Consider the following 22,078-nt stretch of genomic DNA (forward strand, 5'->3'; position numbering starts at 1 on the left):
GTCATTAGTTTAGAGGCTACTCTGAGGCTGGGGTCCTGGGTGTGGAATGGAGGAGGATGCTATCTTATCTGTGTGTACTCCTCCACTCTGCCCATCTTCGAATAAATAGAGCATAGAATCAGCCCTTTTCTTTTGCTGCTCATTACTCAGAAAATTAAGGAAAAACAAAGGTACTTCTTCTATGAAAGTTTGGGGGGCATAGAAAAGGTGGGGTACAGGATGGGCAGGATCCAATCACAAGCCCAGAGATGGGCAGGGTCTCAGTGTGGGATGGGAATCCAGCACTGCAGAACTCTGCCCTGGAGTCTGACTGTTGCCGTGCTCCTCCCTCAGACCAAAGACGTGACCAAGGCCATGGATGAGAGGAGATTTGATGAAGCCTTGAAGCTGAGAGGCCGGTGAGGAAATGACCAGGAGCTCACTAGCTACAGAAATCAGATGCCAGAATGAAGCCAAAAATCGACTTAGCTCCAGATCCAAAATAGGAGCTTCTGCTTTTTCCTCTTCTTATTGTCTCTGCAACAGTTTCTTCTGATAATTAGTTGTGAGATGACCCAAGAGAGAGTTAGTTGTGAGATGACCAGGTGGCTCAGTTCACCCCAGGGATTCTCTCCCTGGCCTTAGCCTTTCATAGTCTGTTATTTCTATATGTGGACCCAGCTAGATCATAAGTTTCTCTAGGCGAGGGGGGAAGAGTGCTCAGGGAGTGTTTGGTGAGTTAGTGGCCTCTTTGCAGCCCTGCCCAATCCCTGCTCGGCCCCAGTTATGTCCTTAGAGGTTTGCTCTGTGGAACTTCACGCTGGGAGCAAAACTTCAGACCAGATCCCCTTGGCTGCTGGCCTTGGGGGATGGCCTGGAGACACCGCCTCTCTCTCTCTCTCTCTCTCTCGCTCTCTCTTCTCTCTGTACTTTTTTAGGAGCTTCATGAACAACTGGGAGGTATACAAGCTTCTGGCTCATGTCAGACCCCCAGTATCTAAGGTACTGGCAAGTTGCTCTCTCCCCTTATTCTCCCATTATGAAGTGCTACCCTTAATCCACACAGCCTACTTCTTTGCCTGCCTGTAATCTTCAGTGCTGAATCCTAGACCCCACTAAGATAATTTTCTCTCAGTCACCCCAGATATAAGCCCATGTTCTTAGAGTGTCCTGAAGGTCTCTAAGCCAAGACCCACATCCAGTTTAAGGCTGACAAGATAGCATGCAAGGAATGGGAAAGAAGCCTCATGTATTATTTTCTCTGGGCAAATCTGGAATAATCACACCTAAGTGTATTTGAGCCACCTCTTCCATTGGCGTAGTGGTTCTTAATATTTACCGTATACCAGAATTATCTGGGTTGCTTATTAAACATGCATATTCCCCTCCCTCAGAGGGGATGCAGATCAGGGGTAGGGTCAGGAATATCAGATTTAACAAGCTCCCTGGGTGGATCTGATACAGCAGGTGGTCCAAGGATCTCACTTTGGGAAACACTGCTCTGGAGGGTCTCCTATTCATTTTGCAGTGATACCTGGGATCAGGGAGCACAGCTTTATTTATTGATCTGTGATGAAGACTTTTGCTTCCCTCGTGTGGGGGAGGGGACAGACTGTGCTGGCGTTCCCTGAGGGACGGGTGTGCTGTCAGGACCATAAGGGACTCAGAGTGTAGCTCCCCTCACTGACCTGTCCCCCCACCGCACTGCTGTCCCCTCTTTCCCCTTTCCCCCTCTGCTTCCTTCTCCAGAGTGGCTGTTACACAGTGGCCGTGATGAACGTGGGGGCCCCGGCCGCAGGCATGAATGCCGCCGTCCGCTCCACCGTGAGAATCGGTCTCATCCAGGGCAACCGAGTGCTGGTTGTACACGACGGCTTCGAGGGCCTGGCCAAGGGTCAGGTACAGGGATACAAGGAAGGAGGGTGCTTACTTTGGGGCCAAGGAGCAGTGGTGCAGAGGATAAGTGTAGTGGCTGACCTGCCTGTTCTCTTACCTTCCCCCATCCCTCACTGCCTTTTTCTCCTCTTGGGGTTCAAGGAGAAGTAGATACAGTAGTCCCCCCTTATCTGCTGGGGGCACATCCCCAGTGGATGCCTGAAACCACTATAGCACCAAACCCTAGGTACAGCTGATCCTGGAACAGCTCGGGTTTGAACTGCATGGGCCCACTTACATGCAGAATTTTTTATTTTTTGGTGGGGGGGACATGCTGCATGGCTTGTGTGATCTTAGTTCCCTGACTTGAACCTGGGCCCACGGCAGTGACAGCACCAAGTCCTAACCACTGGACCGCCAGGGAAGTCCCCAGAACTTCTCAGTGGCAAATACTGCAGTACTATATGATCGGGGGTTGGTTGGATCCATGAGTGCAGAGCGGTGGATGTGAGAGCTGACTGTCAAGTTACACGTGTACTTTTGACTATGCAGAGGGTTGGCACCCGACCCCCATGCTGTTCGGGGTCAGCTGTATACTATGTGTTTTTTCTGTACTAACGGGTGGGTGGCGTATACATTGTGGACACACCGGGCAAAGGGATGACCCACGTCTTGGGTGGGATGGTGCAAGATTTCATCACACCACTCAGAACAGCATGCAATTTAAAACCTGTGAATTGTTTATTTCTGGAATTTTCCATTTAATATTTTTGGACTGAGATTGACCACAGGTAACTGAAAGCTTGGCAAGTGGAATCACAGATAAAGGGGGACTACTGTATTTAATTTTAGGGCAGTGGGAACAGGCAGGAGCCGCTGAAATGAACCCTTTGCAAACAACGCGTCTGATTTAATTCTCTGTCCCAGAGTTCAGCACAGGGCCTGGCGTAATCTAAGGCGCTTAAGATTTGTGAACGAGCGGAAAGGGGAGGAAGTTGAGTGAGGTGGGAAAAGCTGGTGCCTGGCGTTCCTCTGTCCGGGCAGGTGGGTGTCGGGGCAGGGTCAGAGCTGAAGGAGTTGTGTCGCCACCATGCGGACCTGTGCGACCTTTCCCTACAGATCGAGGAGGCTGGCTGGAGCTATGTTGGGGGCTGGACTGGCCAAGGTGGTTCTAAACTTGGAACTAAAAGGTCAGTGCATTACAGGAGTGCCTCCTCCTCGTCGCCCTGAAAGGCGGGCCTTGGCCCGCGGGCGTCAGTTCATCCAGTCAGGCTCTGCCTGACCAGTGCTGTCTCTGGGTCCGCTCCCCGCAAGCTCACAGTTGCCTCATGAGGGCAGACGAGCCAATCCAGACATCTCTTAGCAGCCCTGGCAACTCAGAGCCCCAGCGTGTATCCTCAGACGGGGATGAGAAAGTGGGGTAGGGAAGGGGGCACAAGTTAAACTATAAACAAAGTGCCTTCTAACTCTAGCGTTTCTCTCCTTCAATTTTGCTGTCTCTTCCCCAAATTCTATTCTCCTCTCCCTGCCCCAATCAACTAGAACTCTACCCAAGAAGAGCTTCGAACAGATCAGTGCCAACATCACCAAGTTCAGCATTCAGGGCCTTGTCATCATCGGGGGCTTTGAGGTGAGTGCCCCCACCCCCGTTTCCTCCTCCCCCCCCCCCGCCCCTGGCCCCACCTTCCCTCTCCCCTCATTCCCATCCCTGCTGCTCTCATCTTCTCAGGCTTACACGGGGGGCCTAGAGCTGATGGAGGGCAGGAAGCACTATGACGAGCTCTGCATCCCGTTTGTGGTCATCCCTGCCACGGTCTCCAACAACGTGCCCGGCTCGGACTTCAGCGTGGGGACCGACACGGCTCTCAACACCATCTGCATGGTGAGGGCCACCACTGCTTCCCAGCCTCTGGCCAGGACTGTAATCCCTGGACCGAGTCTGGGCCTAGAAAGTGAGCCACTTGTTTTGTACCAACCAAGTGGCAGTGTTAGAAGAATGCTTCTTCAAGCCCCGGCATTTACCCACACTGCCTTTAACCGTACATATGGTGTCCATCCTCCACGCATTGTGAGTCCTCTCACCTAGAAAGGCGTCTGTACTCTGCATATCAAATGATTTTTCCTTTCTGAGGTCCTACAGCCTAGTTCCCCTACTCCGAGCAACAGGAGGGGTAGGGACAGCTTCCTTCCAGGGGAGGAGTTCCACACTGTGCTTAGCAGACGTGCCTGCTGTCCCGGAAGGCAAGCACTCGATGAGGCGTAGGGGACCCGCGGGCCTGGGGAGGATGTCGCTCCAGAGTTGGGTGATGGAAGGGGCCAGCAAAGTGACAAGAATCACACCCGTGACCATGTCTTTCTATGACCTGTTGTCTTTGCAGACCTGTGACCGCATCAAGCAGTCAGCGGCAGGCACCAAGCGCCGGGTGTTTATCATTGAAACTATGGGTGGCTATTGCGGCTACCTGGCCACCATGGCGGGCCTGGCAGCCGGGGCCGATGCTGCCTATATCTTTGAGGAGCCCTTCACCATTCGAGACCTGCAGGTAGACGGCTACCCACAGCCCCTCTCCCCGCCCCAGTCTCTCCCCACTGTCCCTACAGCGACCTAAGCTGTGAGAGCCCAAGGCGAGGACAGAGCTGATGTGTGGTCTGTGTGTGGAGTCCTAGAAGGAGCACCGGGCGGGCATTCTCTGGTGTAACCTCCTGTACGTGGCCGCCGCTCCTGTTGCTGGAGCATTTGTTTGAAGGGTGGTATGCAGCTAAGCACTTTACGTGCTTTTGCATTTTATTTTCATAGCAGACATGCAAGGGAGATAGTATCTCCATATTATAGATCAGAAAGGTTTAGTGAGGTTACAAAACCTTTCTAAACTTTGAGTAGGTGGTTTAACTGATTGAGAAACTCACACACCCACACCCACCCCTGTCAGATTTCCCTTGCTACCAAACTGGAGTCCTCATTCCATTTTTTGAGGGGATACCTTTATGATCCTCGTTTTCCAAGATCCCCGTTCACTGGAGGGAAAAAGAGCCACAAAGTGGAGGGAACTTTGTGAGGGAAACTTTGTGAGCCACAAAGTGAGGGAACTCCCTAATCCAAGGGCCCAGCCAACCCCTGCCTGCAGTGGAGGGTGACCTTTTCCCTCCTTCACCCCCCAACTTAAAGCCCAATGAAGCGACTGCTTCTGGGTGAATCACTGCTGTACACGGACGGATGCAACCCAGACGCAGCCCGTTTAGAGATCTACAAGGACAGCAGGGTCAGCCCTCTGAGGGAGGGAGAACTGGAGGGAGGGAGAACTGGAAGCCCCTGAAGGAGCCGAAAACTGACAGTTGCCACGCTTTGTCCAACTTTCCCTCTGCCTGTTTTGCCTGTCGCATCTGGAGTCTTAATTTCAGTCTGCACTGACCTTCTTAAGGGGCTTAGGCACGGTTCAGGCCCTGGGCTGTAAATAGCCCTCTTCATGTCCCTCTCCCTCCTGCAGACGCCTGGCAGGGAGGAAGGGAACTATGAGCCTGCCCAGCCGGATCCACTCTCAGCCGGGCTTTGGATTTTCTGTTTCATTTTCAGGCGAATGTGGAACATCTGGTACAAAAGATGAAAACAACTGTGAAGAGGGGACTGGTGTTAAGGTACCTCATCCCCGGTTTGCTCCTAAGTGAAGAGAAGCAATAGTCAGCCTTTGGCCCTAGTCAGACTGCATCCGTGGCTGGGACGCCCTGAGGAGTCTGGATACAAATGGAGAGCGCCTGGACCGCGGTGGGAGATGGAACCGGGAGGGGCAAAGCTGACCAAGGCAGAAGGCGGGTGGAGGGAGGGGGACAATGCCCGGCACAGGCTTCGGTCTCTCCTGCAGGAATGAGAAGTGCAATGAGAACTATACCACTGACTTCATCTTCAACTTGTACTCTGAGGAGGGCAAGGGCATCTTCGACAGCAGGAAGAATGTGCTTGGCCACATGCAGCAGGTGCGGAAGACACGCCATGCCCGTCACCAGACAGCCATAAATCACCCCCAACAGTCACTGAATCTCCCACTAGCCTCCGACCCGCTGGAGGCTGTTGGGGCTGCTACAGAGCGTGGGCCTGCAGGCTTTTACAGTCACAGAATCAGAAATCTTTACCTTGGAACTGGCCTTAGACATTCTGTGGTTCATCCTCTTTATTTAGGGCAGGGTTTCTCAACCTTGGCACTCTTGCCATTTTGAGCTGGAAAATTCTTTGTGGTTGTTCTGTGTGGTGTAGGATTGCTTACTTAGCAGCATCCCTGTACTCTTACTCACTAGATGCCAGTAGCACACCCTCCCCACTTGTACGACTGAAAAAATGTCTCTAGACATTTCCCCTGGGGGCCGAATCGTCTCCAGTTGAGAACCACTGCTTCAGATGAAGGAAATGAGGCTCACAGAGGAGAAATGCTTTTTCCAGGGCCACTAGTCAAGCTGGAATGAGGTCAAAATGAGCTGGTCCAGTGCTTTCGCCACCACAGCATGCTGCCTTTTGTGGGGAACCTGTGAGATGAGTATAGGCACCTTGCTAGGGTTGGGCTCCATCTCTACTAACTGGTGTTTCAAGGGGAAAGGAATCCCTTTCTGTCACCCACATTCAATCCCCACCCAAGGCAGGCCTCACTCACAGATGATACTAGTGGTCTGAGGCCTACCCCATCCCAAATGTCCCTGCAGATGCCTCTTAAGCAGTGACCTTTGACCTTTCTATACCCACAGATGAATTCACATTATCTCAGTTTGAATGGGCTTAGCAGCTCCTGCAGGAATGGGGCACTATTGGATAAAGTATGACGACCTATTTTCTGTTTTTCCTTCCTTCCCATTTTCCCACTTCTGCTTTGTTCAGAGAAACTCTGCACCATGTTTTATATTATTCTGAGGTGCTACCAAGAGCATCCAAATTGGGTCACAAGGAACACTTGTGTCATTGATGATGGTGACTGATAGAAGCTGCTAAGCTAATGAGGGGCAGGGAATTAATGGAATGGCCAGTAAGACTAGAAGGAAATGAACAGGGTCGTGCAGCTACGGAGCTGGAAGAGGCGACTGTGAGACCAGTCATCCCCTTGTACTAATTAGTTACTCTGAAGTCTGATAAACGGCCAAATACACTAGGCCAGCTTGCCCTGGTTCCCGGCCCTGTTTCAGGATTTCCTTTCATAGTTAGACTTCTGGATTCCTATTTCTGGTTATAAACTTTTCTCTGTGTATTCCCATATCTTTGCCACTTCATTAGAGTCCTTCCCCGTGTAATTTTTATGATTCTTTTTCCAGGGTGGGAGCCCAACTCCATTTGACAGGAATTTTGCCACTAAGATGGGTGCAAAGGCTATGAACTGGATGTCTGGGAAAATCAAAGAGAGTTACCGTAATGGTAGGTGGGGTAAGAGGGTGAGCCCCCTTCCTAGAAGCTGGTTCCCAGTATAGAAGCTGACTGACTATCCCTGTTGCAGGGCGGATCTTTGCCAATACCCCAGACTCGGGCTGTGTTCTGGGGATGCGTAAGAGGGCCCTGGTCTTTCAAGCCGTGACTGAGCTGAAGGAACAGACGGATTTTGAGTGAGTACCTCTACCTCCTGCAGTGGTTCTCTCCCTGGTAGTTTCGAGATCTACCCTTCCCAAGCTGCTCACCCTCTGCAGTCCTTTTCTTTTAGGAGTAACACCTGTAGTCGTACCTACTTCAGATCCGATGCCCAGGCCCCAAATCCAGCCTCTTCTGCTCAACTTCTTCCCATAGCCTTTGATAGAAGTTGATTGGGGTGCTAAAGATTAAATCATCATCTGCCTCGTTCCTCTGTAGGCACCGCATCCCCAAGGAACAGTGGTGGCTGAAGCTGAGGCCCATCCTCAAAATCCTAGCCAAGTATGAGATTGACTTGGATACCTCAGAGCATGCCCACTTTGAGCACGTCAGTCGGAAGCGGTCCGGAGAAGCTACCGTCTAAACCTCTTTGCAGTGAGAGGAACGGATCGTCTGATCATGGTCAGCTCACCCTGATAGATCCAAGTCCATGCATTCTCAAGTGTTTCAGCTCAGCTCACTTTCAATTAGGTTTCCTTTTATTCTGTAACTGCAGCCATGGTCAGCTCTGGCCAGGGAGCTGGGGCAGGGGGCAGTAAGCGTAAGTTCCTTGTAGGTAGAATTCATCCTGACTTCTACCCCAGCTTCACGTGTCACACAAGGCTGGGCTCCTCTAGTGCTACTGCTCGATTTCAGTTACTCGGTTAGAATTTTCCTAAAAATAAGCTTTATTTATTTCTTTGTGATAACAAAGTCTTGGTTCCTCTACTACATTTACGACAGTGACAAACCATAACTACACTAATAAATGCCAACTGGTCACTGTGCTTTTGGTTCTCCTATTATCATCTTCACAAGTGCATTCCTATCAGCCTCAAGCACCAGACTCTGCCCAGTGGACACCTAGGAAAATGCAGCCCATGCGCTAACCCCATGTACTTCTCTCTGTTCTTGGACATCTCTTGACTCTGTACACAGGGTCCTAAAACATAGGACACTGTCCCTATCCTCATCCCGCAACTAATCCCTCCTGCATCCTCTGCAGCCAACAGGATGCTCCCGTCTTCCTTAAGCATGAAGTTGTGTTTCACCTCTTGATCATCTACCCATTACCCAGCATTGCTATTTTCCAGCCATCCCCCAATCTCTACTCTTCCTCTGACAATCCAGGGTTCTTCCTTCTCAACTTTTCCCCTGTGCTCCTTCCTCGATGAAAGCCAGACACCATCGGTGGGGAGACATGTACATTTTGAATGCCTGGGAAATAGAGACACCCAGTCCTGGACCTAGTTTGGTGGGTTGGTTGAAATACTGCTTAGGAAAATTGTCAGTTCTTTTCAGCTCAATTTGTTTTCTGTCCCATACTTCCTCATTAGCAAGTATCCATGTAATACAGTTGGTTCTTAGGATTGGGACTACAGACTGTTCCCCCAGTTGATAGGATGCTGCCCTGTCAATGCCAGGCTTGAGATTAGTCTCCAATAATCAGATCCTGGCTCTTGGCACAAGCGTACATATTCCTCCCAACCTACACAGTCTCCTCGCTTGCTTGCTGAAGCAGGATGGAGGTTTGAGGTTTTACAAGGGATGGAGGAAAGGATTATCTGTAGTACTTCACTTTTGCTGGCTGTGCAAAGTATAACTGCTATATCCTAAAAACAGTTCTAAAAAATGACTGAGGGTTTCCCTGGTGGCGCAGTGGTTAAGAACCTGCCTGCCAATGCAGGGGACATGGGTTCGAGCCCTGGTCCAGGAAGATACCACATGCCCCAGAGCAACTAAGCCCGTGGGCCACAACTACTGAGCCCGCGTGCCACAACTACTAAAGCCCACGCGCCTAGAGCCCGTGCTCCGCAATAAGAGAAGCCACCGCAATGAGAAGCCTGTGCACTGCAATGAAGAGTAGCCCCCACTCGCCACAACTAGAGAAAGCCCACGCGCAGCAACGAAGACCCAACGCAGCCAAAAATAAATAAAATAAAATAAATTTATAAAATAAAAAGAAAATGATCGAGAAGTCTTGTCAGAGCCCAGCATTAAAGCAGCCAAATACTCTTTGTACAGTTCTTTAAGGGGAAGAAAAATTAATAAATATCAAGCACTGTTATCACTGATTCTTCAAAACAGCCAATGCAGGTGGTGGTGACAGCCCCATTTCAGAGATGAGGACACTGAGGCTCACGGTAATTAAATAATGTACAGAAAAGTAGGAACAGTAGAAATTGCCAAACTTGCTTTTAGAACTGTTTATTTCTTTTTTTTTTAAGTGAGCAAAAAACACCAACAGCAACAGGACAAAAGCGGACAAACTTTTTCAAATTAGCTGTGTCAGCAGATTCTGTTCATTTTTTATTTATAGTTCCCAATCAGTTTAAAAAAAAAAGTTTTTCACATTTGCATAAGGTCATCTAGGATCAATAACACCTTGATCTAGTTTAGGAACATGAAAAGAGAGAGTACTGTAGACTAAGTATTGTTCACTAAAACAGATCTCTTTTGGGTAAGTGGGTCATCTCAGAGGAAGCTCTTATAATGCTCCTCCCCCACTCTTTAACTCTCCACCCCCTCCACCAATGTCTAGTACAGATCAGTAAAAAGTAAAGTTTCCAAAACACCTGAAAACAAAACAAAACAAATTCTAAACTCTTAGCAGAGTGAATGAAGAAGACCAGAGAGAAAAGGCAGCCCAGCCCATGTCCTCCTGTGCTAGAGCAAACACCCTTGCCTACGGTGCAGGAAGTGCCTGTCAAGCCCACTACAGAAAACTGGCTGTCAGGAGGAGAAAGAACTGTGTTAGAAGAAAAGTTCTGAGGACTGTTAGTTCTTAGGACTGCTTAGAACCTCCTATCCCTTCTACTATATGGAAAGCAGCAAGACAGTCTTTCTAAAATAACATTGCTGAACTACTGTAACCCTTGGGCACACCCATGAAGAAGCAGCAAAGGCTGCCCTTCCCTTCGATGGTGAGAAAGGGGGCCAGTCCCTTCTGAATGCCCCAGGATGATTCTAGGGATATCATCCAGCCTAATTCTGAACTGCACACCATTTGAGGTTGTAGTATCTTCCTTTGGGGGCTGCAATTGTTAGCTGGAATTTTCTTAAACTTCTTCACAGATCAATTAAAATGTTTCTAAGAGGGATTCTTCAGAAAACGTTAATCAGGTCCCCTAAGGAAAACCAAACACATGTCCTATAAATATGCTTCATCTTCTGAGACAAACTGAGTCTCACTGTTGACTTCTTCCCTAAAGCGAGGATCGAGGAGACCTCTTCCTTTTCCGGGTGCAATATGAAAAGCCAGGTAAGCAAGAAACAGAAACAAAAGTGAGGGACGTTTTTGGTTGCTTGGTTTGGGGAGGGGAGGTGATGTGGAGGTTACTGTTGTGACATGTTGCCTTGAAACAGAAACCACAGAGCAGGAACAACTGCTTTCCCTGTTTTCCAAGACAGAGACAGTGCTGCAGGGCAAAACCTCACCCAGAGTTGCCTGCCTGACGGTGCACTCATCTCCTCTGGGCTATTCTACGAGTAACAGGTATTCCTTCAGAGAAGCTGGCAGTGGAAGGCCCTTCACCGCATCTGGCAGATACTGGAGTCCCAGGCTCCGGCGCACAGCATAGCGAGAGAGGGTTTTGAGGGTCCCTGGGGCTGAGCACAGAACAGTCAGTTTTTCACATAGCTGCTGGTCTTTGGCCACTTCTCGTGGCATGGTGCCATTTTTCCTTAATTCAAAGTGTCCCACAGCTCTGTGGAGGAGCTCGAAGCAAGAGTCCTCTTTCTCTGTTCCAAGTCCCCTGACTAGCAGAGCCACCAGGCGGGAGATGGGCGTCTGGCCTTTTAGGTTGATGACTCTGACCTCTGCACCATAATCAAGAAGGATGCTGACGCTCTCAAGATTTCCCTTCATGGCAGCCCAGCTGAGCGGGGTGTCATTGTTGTAATCCAGGGCGTTGACAGAGGCCCCGCTCTCTAGGAGGGCCCGCACACACTCGGCATTGTTCTTAAAGGCTGCCCAATGAAGTGGGGTGTCTCGGTTGCCGTCCAGTGCATTGGGGTTTGCACCATATTCCAACAGGACCTCCACACAAGCCTCATCTTTCTCGGCTGCATAGTGGAGGGCTGTTCGGTTATAACCATCCAGGGCATTCACCTGTAAAGGGGGAGCAACTACATTACAGTGTATAGACAACTGAGAGGACGACAGGCTGGCAAAGCCGCTTGCATGTGTCTATCCACTACCTTTGCTATGTAACGTTCTGAACATGAGGGTCAACAAGCAATTCCCAGGGAGTCATGGTGATCAGGATGGAGCTATGACAGGAGCTGAGGAGCAAATAGGAAAACAACTGTCCAGACAACTGACACTGATGTCCGCCAATTAGCTGGCCTGCATTATCTAGGGTTTTGCTTCCATGTTCTTATTTACTATTCACTAGGACCTCTACCAGTAAGGGGAAAGAAAGAGAAGATGAAGTCTAAGTCCTCTTAACTACTCTGAAAGACGTTTATTGGAAAGCAGCTTGAATATACTGGCCAGAGAAAAGGTTTTGGATTATTTTACGTATCCTGACTCACTCTGTATCCCGTGGCTAACGGCAACCAGACTGAAAAATAATGAGGTCAAGATTCTGCCCATGTAGCTCTGCTGTGTTCTTTAACCATCCAGAGAAGCTCAGATTGTTCATCCAAGTCAGCCCCCTGCAAACATATGCTGTGAGGTCACAAAAGAGCCTGGAGGAAAGCATGTGGAGGAAAGAACACAGATCTTCCAGTGCTGGAAGAGCAGCCGGCTTGCTAAAACTCAGCATCACCTATAATTTTTGAAGGCTACAAAGACTTCAGATCCCAGGTTTAAATAGTGAATTATCTTCTCCCATGAAAGGCACTAAAAAAAAAACCCCTGCGATATTTAACTGAGTTCAACCTTCTACTTAGCTAAAAACTGCCTCCCCCACTGCCCCCCGGGGTAGTTTCACTTTTATCATTGACATTAATCACTGGCTTTCACTTCAGGGTCACTCATAAAAGTTACGGGATAGTTAATGACAAGTAGAGAACAACACGGCGGTGTGGAGGTGAGGATACCGGGGGCTGAAGCAGGCTTACTGACCAGTGTGTCTGGGGCCTGCACACCAGCTTCATGGCATGTCTGATTCAAATGAGTGCCGCAGCGTGTGCACCTTGAAGATGCCTCAAAAGCTGTCAAAACTGCTGATTTATTTATTTAATAGGCACTTACTTAGTAATTACTACATGCCAGTGCTCTAAACAGTTTACAACCTTATGAAGAAGACACCACTATCATCATCATTTTACAGATGGGGAAACTAAGGCAAAGAAAGGTTAAGTAACTTGTTCAAGGTCACACAGCTGGAAGTGACAGAGCTGGAATTCAAATTCATGAAGTATGGTTCCAGACTCTGTTCTTTTAATCATTCATTATACTATGCTGCTTCTTGCTAATGCCAATAAAAAGTAATCTATGTTTTTTTATGTTAAGATACATTCGAAAGAAAATAGGAACAAGATATGCTAAGACAGAAAAAAATCAGTGGGCAGAAAGAGCACAAGTAGCTCAATCCTGGGGAAGGGACTGCCTAGTGATCTATTTTCCAGTGACAGAGGTATTAGAAGTGTACATCCAGTAGCAGGTCTCAAGTGGTTTACGTTGAATCAGGGTTGAGGGGCCTGGATAGTCAACAGGCAATGAGAGGATTAAATGGAAATATAAACAACCCTAGAAGTAAGGCTGAGAGATTAAGGGGAGATAAAAATTCCCTCTTCCTGGGGTCATGGACAGTGTAAGAAAGAAAGGCAAAGGAATGAAATGCTTCGGATGATTCAGCATTACATTTTGTTTTAATATTGGCCATGCCAATGTTACCAGGAGCTAGAAGGTAGGAAGAAATGGGAGAAGAGACAAGAAATTGTAAGAAAGTGTGAAGCTCAAGTTTAGTGCATCACTGATGTGACAGCGTTAGAAACCTTACCTCAGCTCCCTTCTCCAGCAGTAATTCCACACAGTCAGCATCGGACACCATGCATGCACAGTGCAGGGGCTTCAGCGTGCCGTGGGTACAGTTCACATCTGCTCCCTGTGGGCGGAAGGAAACTTCGATCGGTGTGTTCAGCTCTGGCTCACCACGCAGGACAAGACTCAGAACAAGGTCCGGGGGGAAAAGGGTTCTAACTCTGTACTGTAAACATACTACCAGCCCCAGTTTCTATTCCTATTCACTAAATGATATTATAATGCCAATATCCAAACCAAGAGAATACACTGAAGATGAACGAAAGGAACTGTCGATCCCTTAGATCAAGTCATTAAGTTTCTCCACAAGCTAGACTGCCAGATGGTCATTTGGACATCACTGAGGACATAACCTTATATGTAAAAGCAGTGGAACCTTATCATCAGGCAGGAAGGTTGGAAAAGCAATCCACTTTCTATGGCTACCATGCTCTGAAAAAGTCAGGAAAGGGAGTCTTTCAGACTGAAGCCAGGAGAACTGGCATGCTCTTTTACCACCTGACAGATGACCATCACTAATAGCAAGGTCATCTTAATGTTATCTCTTTGTTTATAAACATCTTCAAAGTAGACTATTAGTATCAGCATCCTCTGCCACCTAGCTCCCACTGGTACTTCTATTTCAAATCTGGTAAAGAAGATGAAGATACCACAGCAGACCAAAGTCACAGAATGACTCAGCAGCAGAGCTAGAATTAGAATGTGACAAAGTTTCTACTGCTGAGTCTTCTGATACCACTTTTGCCGAGAACAAGCTAATGCTGTATGACTTTTTCTTCTCACAGCTGTGCCACACAACTCTGAAGCAGCTACAGGGCTCTAGGCTATAAATAAGGACTCTAAAGTTGTTAAAAAGAATGTACAGAAGTAACCATCTGGATGCATTCTCTAGTGACCAAAAAAATTACCCTGTAACTTCTCTTCAACAGGAATAATACACAGAAAAAAGGCATCAAAGCCCTTCTAGGATACTAGTCATTCAGCAGAATTACTGAATAGTAGTGGTTAGACATCAGATAGTTAAGGAGTTTTCTTAAGTCAAAAATTACCATGCATTTTAGGGGTTGATCTTCTCTGTGGAACTGTAAGTGGTGGCTGTTGGTAAGACAGAAGGCCAATGATATCTCTCCATGTAATTATTACAAAACACAAGGATTTGAAAGCCGCTTATGCTTTGCTTGCCTCCTTCCTCCCTTAGTACAGCATGTGTTGAAGACTTTGAGCTTGCTGGGTCCCATATGCACCATATGCAGACGGAGATTTTATAGAGAACAAGGGACTAGGTTTATCTAGAACATAATTCCTGAAGAAAAATATCATAGGCGCAAAGTGAAAGGCAGAAGGGAAGAGAAGCAAAACATAGGCTAAATATATTTTAATGGTCAAGTTAATACATTTTAGAAGACTGTAAAAACTCCCTGTGATCTTGTGCTGAGTCAGAGCTGCAAATCTGTCATCCATTAGGATTCCCCGGGAGCTTTCCCACTTCACCTCCCCAAGGACTCTTGCATCAACACAGCACACTCACCCCTCTGATGAGGTCCTCTACATTGTCATGTGGGAAGGAACGAATGGCAGCGATTGTTCGGATTAAGCGCTCTGAGAGAGAGTATTTGCTCTGAATGCTCTGCATAATATACCACATACTGGAACTCATCAAGGCTCAGAGTACGTTCACATGCTCCAAACTGCCTGAAACAAAGATGTTTTAGGCATACACAGTCTCACTGAGCACACCTGTCCTTAGCGTTAGAGGTTCTCTGAGGCCTTCCCACTACTAAAACCAGATTTCAAATAGATCAATGATTCATTCATTAATATCATTTTTTCTTAATCATAAGAAATAGATTATAATAGTTGCTGAAGGAGCTGGGTAAACCTGGATGCAGATGTTCTGACCCTTGAAATCTCAGTTCTACTCTCTGACCTAGCCTAGCACAAGATTTCCCCAAGGGGCTCTAAGTTCCCCATGGAGCTCTGTGTGGTTTAAAAAAGACTAGGCAAGGAAGGGGATTCTTTTAAAGGCTAAAGATGCCACAAAACATTCTTTTCCTCCTCTGAATTATGTGGTCTTTATTATCAGCACCCCCTTTAGGTTACTTGTTACATTTGGCCTTGCAGTATAGTTATGGCCATACTGTCTTTCCATCTAAACTGTAATCAATTGGAAGGCAAGGTCCTTGTCTTCTACTTTTTTGGCCCATATAAGGCCAGCCACAGAGTCTTACAAAAAGTAGGTATTTAATAAATACTGGTTGATTGACTGACTAAAGGGTATGGGAGTGATTGCTACTTGTGAGAAGAGATGGAACAAATACAAATGACAAGGCATCTGTGAAACAGTTTAAAATGTCTTCAGCAAAGAAAAAAATAGGAAGTTTTTGAGGTAATATTCTAAAATAAGGAAGGAATGCCAAAGTATAATTACTCTGGGGTCATCTATATAAAATTAGAAAAAAATTTCAAAGTTCACACCAATGACATATGCTTGCAGTTGTACAAAAACAAGCACATTTAAGAGTGAAAAATGTATTTAAAAATCGGCCATTTGTGACAACTGTGAAGCAGACTTGAGTTCGGCGTTGGAAGAAGAAAATAATGCAATATACTTAAATTCAACTATGATAAGTTTCGGCTGTATAAGAGCCATGTATCAGTTGGGGAACATTTAAGGTTACAGCGAAGAAGGTGGAGTATTTCTATGAAAAAGCATATATCAAACTAGAGAAAGCATGGTATGCTGTACGGCTCTCTAGGTATAACTGTTTAGGAATCCATGTTCTTATCAAACTATAAGCTCCTTGGCGGTAAATATAGTGTTATTTTTAATAGTGCCTGGCACATGGCAGGTTCTCAATAAATATCTGTTGAACCAGTGTAAAGCTTATTACTTTGGATCCTAAAAAAATCCAAGACTTGCAGTAATTAAACATCTTATGCATATGATGACTACTAAGGGAAAAATCCAAAAATTATTTTGGTCATTTCATACTATGTAACTTTTGCCTTTTGTGAAGGACTATCCCCTTATACATTATGTAATATACTATAAACTCTAATAGTTTCCATTTTGCTAATCAGTAGCCATTTATCTGTTTAAAATATATACAGTACTAATTAATGGAATGCAAGTTAAAAATATTCAATTCATAGGTATCAATGATTCAAACTGGGTATTCTCCCCTACTTTATTAAGAATAAGTAAGCTTACACACTTGTTTATATGCCTACCTGAAATTTTCTAGATAGCTTAGACTTGGCATACGTTTTAATCTCTCCAACAGCCACGAAACTCCTCAGAGACAGAGGGTCTGTATCTTACACTTCTTTGTTGCAAGGAAAAAGGGGGAAAAGGCATAGCTGCATTTGAGTCAGCGATTTCAAGAACGGGGGCAGAAAACAGAGCGTCCAAAGTGGAAGGCTTACACCGAAGTGGCTCTGTTAACCATTTCTGGGTCATGATAATCTGAAAAAACTAGACCCTGCAGTCATTTTCGGAGCGCCCTTGGGCTCCAGGCTAAGAACTCCTAACTCAGAATATGACCACTGGTCCTCTGCTGCTGCCGCCTCGAAGCTCGTGCTGAAGTGTGAAACTTCGGGGCACATAGACAACACTCACTGTCAGGGAGGGTCAACGAAATCTAAACTCGGCGTATCTCCGGGCTGCAGCCTATGCACGGTTTGACCCCAAGTCTCCCCTTTCCTCTGCTGGTGCTGCAAGTCCTCTCTCTCCCGTTTTCTCTCACTTCGGATCCAGAGACAACCCCAAGGGTTTTTTTGGGTTTTTGTTTGTTTGTTTGTTTTTAATTGCGAAGCTAGAAGCAAGGTAGGAGAGAGGTGACGTTCAAGAGCTCTGGTGCTAGTGAGGCCAGGCTTCCGCCCGCCCAAGCGGGCCCCCGCCCCACTGCACCTGCTTGGGGGAGGAGTCGCGGCAGCTTGGTCTCGCCGAATCTAGCGGGGCGGTGGACAACTGCACGAAATGCGAAGACATGTGGTGTCACTTTCCGCACGGGCTCCTCAGAGACCGCAGCAATTCCAGCAGGTCTCCCGGGGCCGGTATTGAAACGGGGTCGTGAAATCTGCCAGGGGAGCCCCTGAGGCGGACCAACCCCTGCCCCGATCTCCCCAAGGCCCGGAACGAGGTCCCAGCCTCGAGGGCTGGCGGACCCCGAGCTGGGAGTGGAGGAAGCGTTACTGGGCGTGGTGCCCCGGATTAGTGGACCAGGCTGCAGACATTTCTGCAGCGGAGCAACACTCACCGAACTGCAGGGCTGACCTGGGTGGTGAAAGCCGCTGTCAAGACGTGACCCGGAAGCAGAAGTTGCCTCCCGCGGGCCCCTCTGTTTACAGGGTAGGTGACTAGAATGGGCGCCTGCGCAGCGACCAGTGTCCGAAGGCGGAACGCGCCTGCGCAGACTTGTGACGCCGCCTTGGTCCAACCAAGGCTTAGTTAACCGCTTTGCTATCTAGCCCCGCCACAGGGTTTGCGCAGGCGCAATCGGGCGCTGTCGGCTGCTGGCCGGGCGCTGGTTCCGTGGCGGTGGTGGGCAAAGAGCTCACTCCCCGCTGGCTGTTCGACCAACTCCGTGGGGCTGTGCCTGCGTGGAGCAGGCCTGCAATGAGTTCACCCGAGCCCTCCGCTGCCTCCCACTGTCTCCATCTGATACCGGACCTGAACAGCCAATTCCCAGATTATTCCCAAACTCGCGACACCGATGCGGTTCGTTAGGAGAATAAACTGTTAGTAAGAAGCGTCTTTGGCAAATAAAAGAGACTTCCAGCACTTTTCATAACATTGGAACGCATCGATGCTCCTCGGAACCCTTCTGGATATTGTCCACCCTTCCTCAAAGGAAACTATTGATATATCAAAGATAAACAAGCACTCATGAGGAGTACTAGCCCAAATGTTGAGGGCTGAAAAAATACGTACATGCTGACATTAACCTTTCCCAACCAGAGAGATGCTGACACCTCCGAGTGATGATTTTTCCATGCAAAGCATAAACATTTCGAAGCCAGCAGCACGTAGTGGTGCATGCAAAGAGTAAAGCAGCCCACACAGGCACACTGTTAAGAGCCGTGATCCACCCCGCAGCCCGTTTAACCAAGAGTTCCCCAGCACCCCTTCCCCAAAGCTTGCTCTGAGCAACAGAATTTAACCATTTTGAGAGTAAAGCAGGGCCCAGATAGTTCTTGTATGTCAGTGAGGGAATGGCGAACTGGAAAAGTTCAGTGAGCCTCCTCCCAGCATCTTATAAATTAAGGATGCTTAGTACATTTCCTTATTATTAAGGATTGGGAGACAGATTTGCAAACAGTCAATTGCAGTTAAAGATCACTATTTCAACAACATTTTACTGTACAAAGCTGATGTTGAAGAACAGTTCTACTTCATGGTGAGATCAAGAAAGTGTGGAGAGAAAGGGTCTGTGAAGAGGTTTCTTGTGGAGAAATGTGTTTTGTTGAGATCCCGCTCCCGTCCCACCCAGAGAGAGAGGCAGTGCTGGTGCTGCATCCTTCTCAAGCCTAAAGAGGGGCTCTGTGGGGCCAGAGAGCTTGGAAATTGTTTCCCATAGTTGTAAAACACAGAGGACTGCACTGACTCTTGCATAAATAAAAGAAGGCAGTGGCCATAAAACAGAGGTGGCTGCATTGGGATCCACAAGCACACCCAGATTTGGTAGGGATGACAAATGTGAAATGTTTTCCTGGACCCAATGTGGGCCACATAGAGGACAGTCAGCATGAGGTTGCCTTTGGTCTATTCAAAAGACTTGTCTAGAGGTGTAGAGGGACCCAGTGACCAGAAGCTAGGGGTGAATGCAGGAATCCTAGAACCCAGAGAGGCTGTTGCAGGCAACCACCTGTGTCTGTCTAGGCCAAAGGGACTCAAGTGAGAGGTCTCTGATGATGGGAATCTCCCAAGAACCTCTAAAAGCACCTTACAAGAAAAAGAGTAACCATGTACCAGACCCAGGTAGTACAGACCCATCCTATCAAAACAGAACCGCCCTATCCCCTTGGCTGTCCTGCCTCCTCCCACTTTTACACAGCAGATCAAACAGCAGTTAGCTAGTGGTAAGCTGAAGAGAAACCTGAAGGCAGCAGCCACCAGCCACCAGCCACAGGAGGCAGCCACTAGCCTTCCCCTCATGGGAGAGGGGAGGAGAGGGCTTAGACTAGCACCTTAGAATGAAGACTGAAGTATTTGATTACCATCTTGGACTGAAAACATTCTAATTACTAAATCAAGACTCTTTTTTTGACTTAAAATGACTGTTACTTAAAATACTGTCCATTATCAAAGAATAAACCAAAAGTCAGAGAATCTGCCCAATTTTCCATTCAGGGGCATGAATTATCCCCTCCTAATAAATATTTTTAAAAGATGATAAAAGCCAAAAAGTAAAGTGGTATTTTGATCATATCTCATGAATCTTCCATTCAATATCCCAACACCATCTCCATATATTTCAGCTTATTTATGATCTTCATGCTTTGATTACAAGTGATTCCCTGAGTTTGGTTTTTTTTTAAATATGTTGTGTCTCTCATAAAACTTTTATTTTTTCTTCTCTCCCTTGCTAGTTCTAGTTCTGTTTTGAAGAACTGTTCATGAGATGGTGTGGATTGACAGTACAACTAGTGTTCCTATTTTCAGACCTTGGCATAAACTGGAACTAGAAATCTGATAATAAGGTTTTGCTTGTAATGAATGCTGCTATCACTGTTCAACATATATTAGTATCCAGTCTCCGTGGATAGATGCCATCGAGCTGTCCCAGGTTACAGATCTGGGTGTCTTTCTTCTTGAGTGTTGCAGCAACCTAACAGCCGTGGGCTTTTGTACAAATCCTTTTTGGAGTGAAAAACTCCTTTTTTCACCAGTTGGCTCCAAACCGTTTCCTGATTTTGAGTGCAGTCCTCTAGAATGACAATTCCTGGAGGAGAGCAATTCTGCCCTGCAACCTCTCTTAAGTGGTAACACGAAGCACAAGTTTCCTGGCTTCCGTCTAGAACTCATCAATTACTCTTCTGACTAAAAGTCCTCGTCCTTCTTCAGGTGCTGCTTGACTAATGTTGATGAAAAAGTTTTCCTCACACCTTTCCTAGAGAAAGGTGACTTAAGTAAAAAAGAAGTGATTCCTTCCAAAGAAGCTCTTCCCCCATCACCAAAGAAAATGAAAAGAACCAAAAGGAAGTTTGAGATACCCTAAGAGTGAAGGAAAGCTGTCAAAATTAACAATGTAGAGTGAAAAGATAAGATCCAAGTGTCAGACTGGTTGGGAAAAATAGCTTTCTTTCATTAGTATAATGGTGCATTTTCTCTTTCCATTTTGAATTTCTTTAAGTTTTAGGATTATCACTTGTAGTGTATTCCTTAATTTAGAAACAATGAAATATCCATGAAAACAACATAGGCACCAAGTTTCCAGTTCTGATAGTAGCTCTAGTTACCTTACTTGTCTAAGCAAGTTACATTATCTTAGTTTACGGATGACTTTACAACAGGATGAGAGTAGCAACACCTACCCCCAACAGTTAATTTCACAAAACTTAGATCATATTTGTGAAAAGTGGTTTTCTAAACTATATAAAGGTTGGTTCTTATATATGTCATCTATGTATTTGTTCAAGGAGGTTACCAAATGTCTGGGCCTCTCAGTTACACTGCAAGCTAAGGCAGGCATTTAGATTTCCTGCACTCACCTCTCCCCATAGCACAGTCCCAAACACACAGTAGGTATTGGATAAATGCGAAATGAATTGAACTATGGTGAACTGACTTCTCAAAGACAGGGATAGCAGAATGCCTCTATGTACTGGTTCCTGATATTGAGAAAAAAGTCAGTGGCACATTTACAAGGAAAGTTGAAAGAGGGCTTTGGAAACAGAGCAAAGGAAAAGAAAAAAAAAAAGTTCAGGGAAATATAATGTAAACCTCATGAAATTTTTATACACTTAAACCTTGTCCTAGAGAAAGTAGTTCAGTGAAGAAAAGAACAGTATTAATGTGCAGCAGGGGTAGTCTCCCAAGACAGGTTATCAAGATTAAACAAGCATTTCTTTCAGAATTGCTCAGAGGCAGACATGCTCTCAGTATTCAAACTCTGCTCTTTTTCCCTTTAAATTTCCCCAAGGCTTGGGGAAATTTATGAATCATTGTTTTTTTTCAGTTAGCTTTTCATCAGTATTTTATTATTTTTTGGCCCTACAGGTTACCAGTATTTTCTACTATCAGAATAATTTTGCTAATTTTTAGACTTTATAAAGAAAGACTGTCTGAGGGAGTTTGAAAAAAAAGTTACAGTAAAAATACAAATAACAATGTTAATGATAATATTTAAATTACATATACATGATACTATTTTTTTCAAGATTGTGGGCAGTTATTTCCTAGCAAACCAAGACTGGAGTAGACAAACTCTAGCAGGAGAGTTCTTAAGATTGTTCAGGGGAGGGAAATTAACAGAGGAAATGCCCACTTGCCTGGTTTCAGTGGGTGGTTCAGACTGATCTGGAGAGTCCTACTAGCAAGGAAATGATTGGATCCTTTGGATCAATTTTAGGGGCTTGAGAAGCAAGTTTTGGTTGATCTCATAATTTTGGGCTCTCCTAGGCCTGTGCTACTTCTAGTAGGAGTATGTCTCCCCCTG

At 46.6% G+C, this 22,078-nt stretch overlaps 2 protein-coding genes across 4 annotated transcripts in view; one reads left to right on the forward strand and one right to left on the reverse strand.

Annotated features, from left to right (window-relative positions):
- The window catches only part of PFKM (phosphofructokinase, muscle), a gene marked incomplete at both ends in the record, with an annotated part of 40,768 nt that extends 32,957 nt beyond the window's left edge, over positions 1 to 7,811 (forward strand). For all 3 annotated transcript variants that reach the window (XM_079715048.1, XM_079715050.1, XM_079715049.1), the window contains 12 exons: positions 334 to 398; positions 918 to 981; positions 1,729 to 1,878; positions 2,974 to 3,044; positions 3,397 to 3,484; positions 3,584 to 3,736; positions 4,233 to 4,397; positions 5,426 to 5,487; positions 5,712 to 5,823; positions 7,141 to 7,240; positions 7,320 to 7,425; positions 7,667 to 7,811. In XM_079715048.1, the coding sequence (XP_079571174.1) occupies positions 334 to 398; positions 918 to 981; positions 1,729 to 1,878; positions 2,974 to 3,044; positions 3,397 to 3,484; positions 3,584 to 3,736; positions 4,233 to 4,397; positions 5,426 to 5,487; positions 5,712 to 5,823; positions 7,141 to 7,240; positions 7,320 to 7,425; positions 7,667 to 7,811 (1,281 nt within the window). The remainder of the gene's footprint in view (positions 1 to 333; positions 399 to 917; positions 982 to 1,728; positions 1,879 to 2,973; positions 3,045 to 3,396; positions 3,485 to 3,583; positions 3,737 to 4,232; positions 4,398 to 5,425; positions 5,488 to 5,711; positions 5,824 to 7,140; positions 7,241 to 7,319; positions 7,426 to 7,666) is intronic.
- Positions 7,812 to 10,904: 3,093 nt separating this feature from the next.
- ASB8 (ankyrin repeat and SOCS box containing 8) lies at positions 10,905 to 15,075 on the reverse strand (the record flags this gene model as incomplete). Its single annotated transcript, XM_079714757.1, has 3 exons — positions 10,905 to 11,537; positions 13,378 to 13,482; positions 14,947 to 15,075. 3 exons carry the CDS (start codon positions 15,073 to 15,075, stop codon positions 10,905 to 10,907), a joined length of 867 nt encoding a protein of 288 aa, XP_079570883.1.
- Positions 15,076 to 22,078: the final 7,003 nt, after the last annotated feature.

This window comes from Hyperoodon ampullatus (genome assembly GCF_949752795.1).
Source record: "Hyperoodon ampullatus genome assembly, chromosome: 11".
In the NCBI taxonomy this organism is placed as follows: Eukaryota; Metazoa; Chordata; class Mammalia; order Artiodactyla; family Ziphiidae; genus Hyperoodon; species Hyperoodon ampullatus.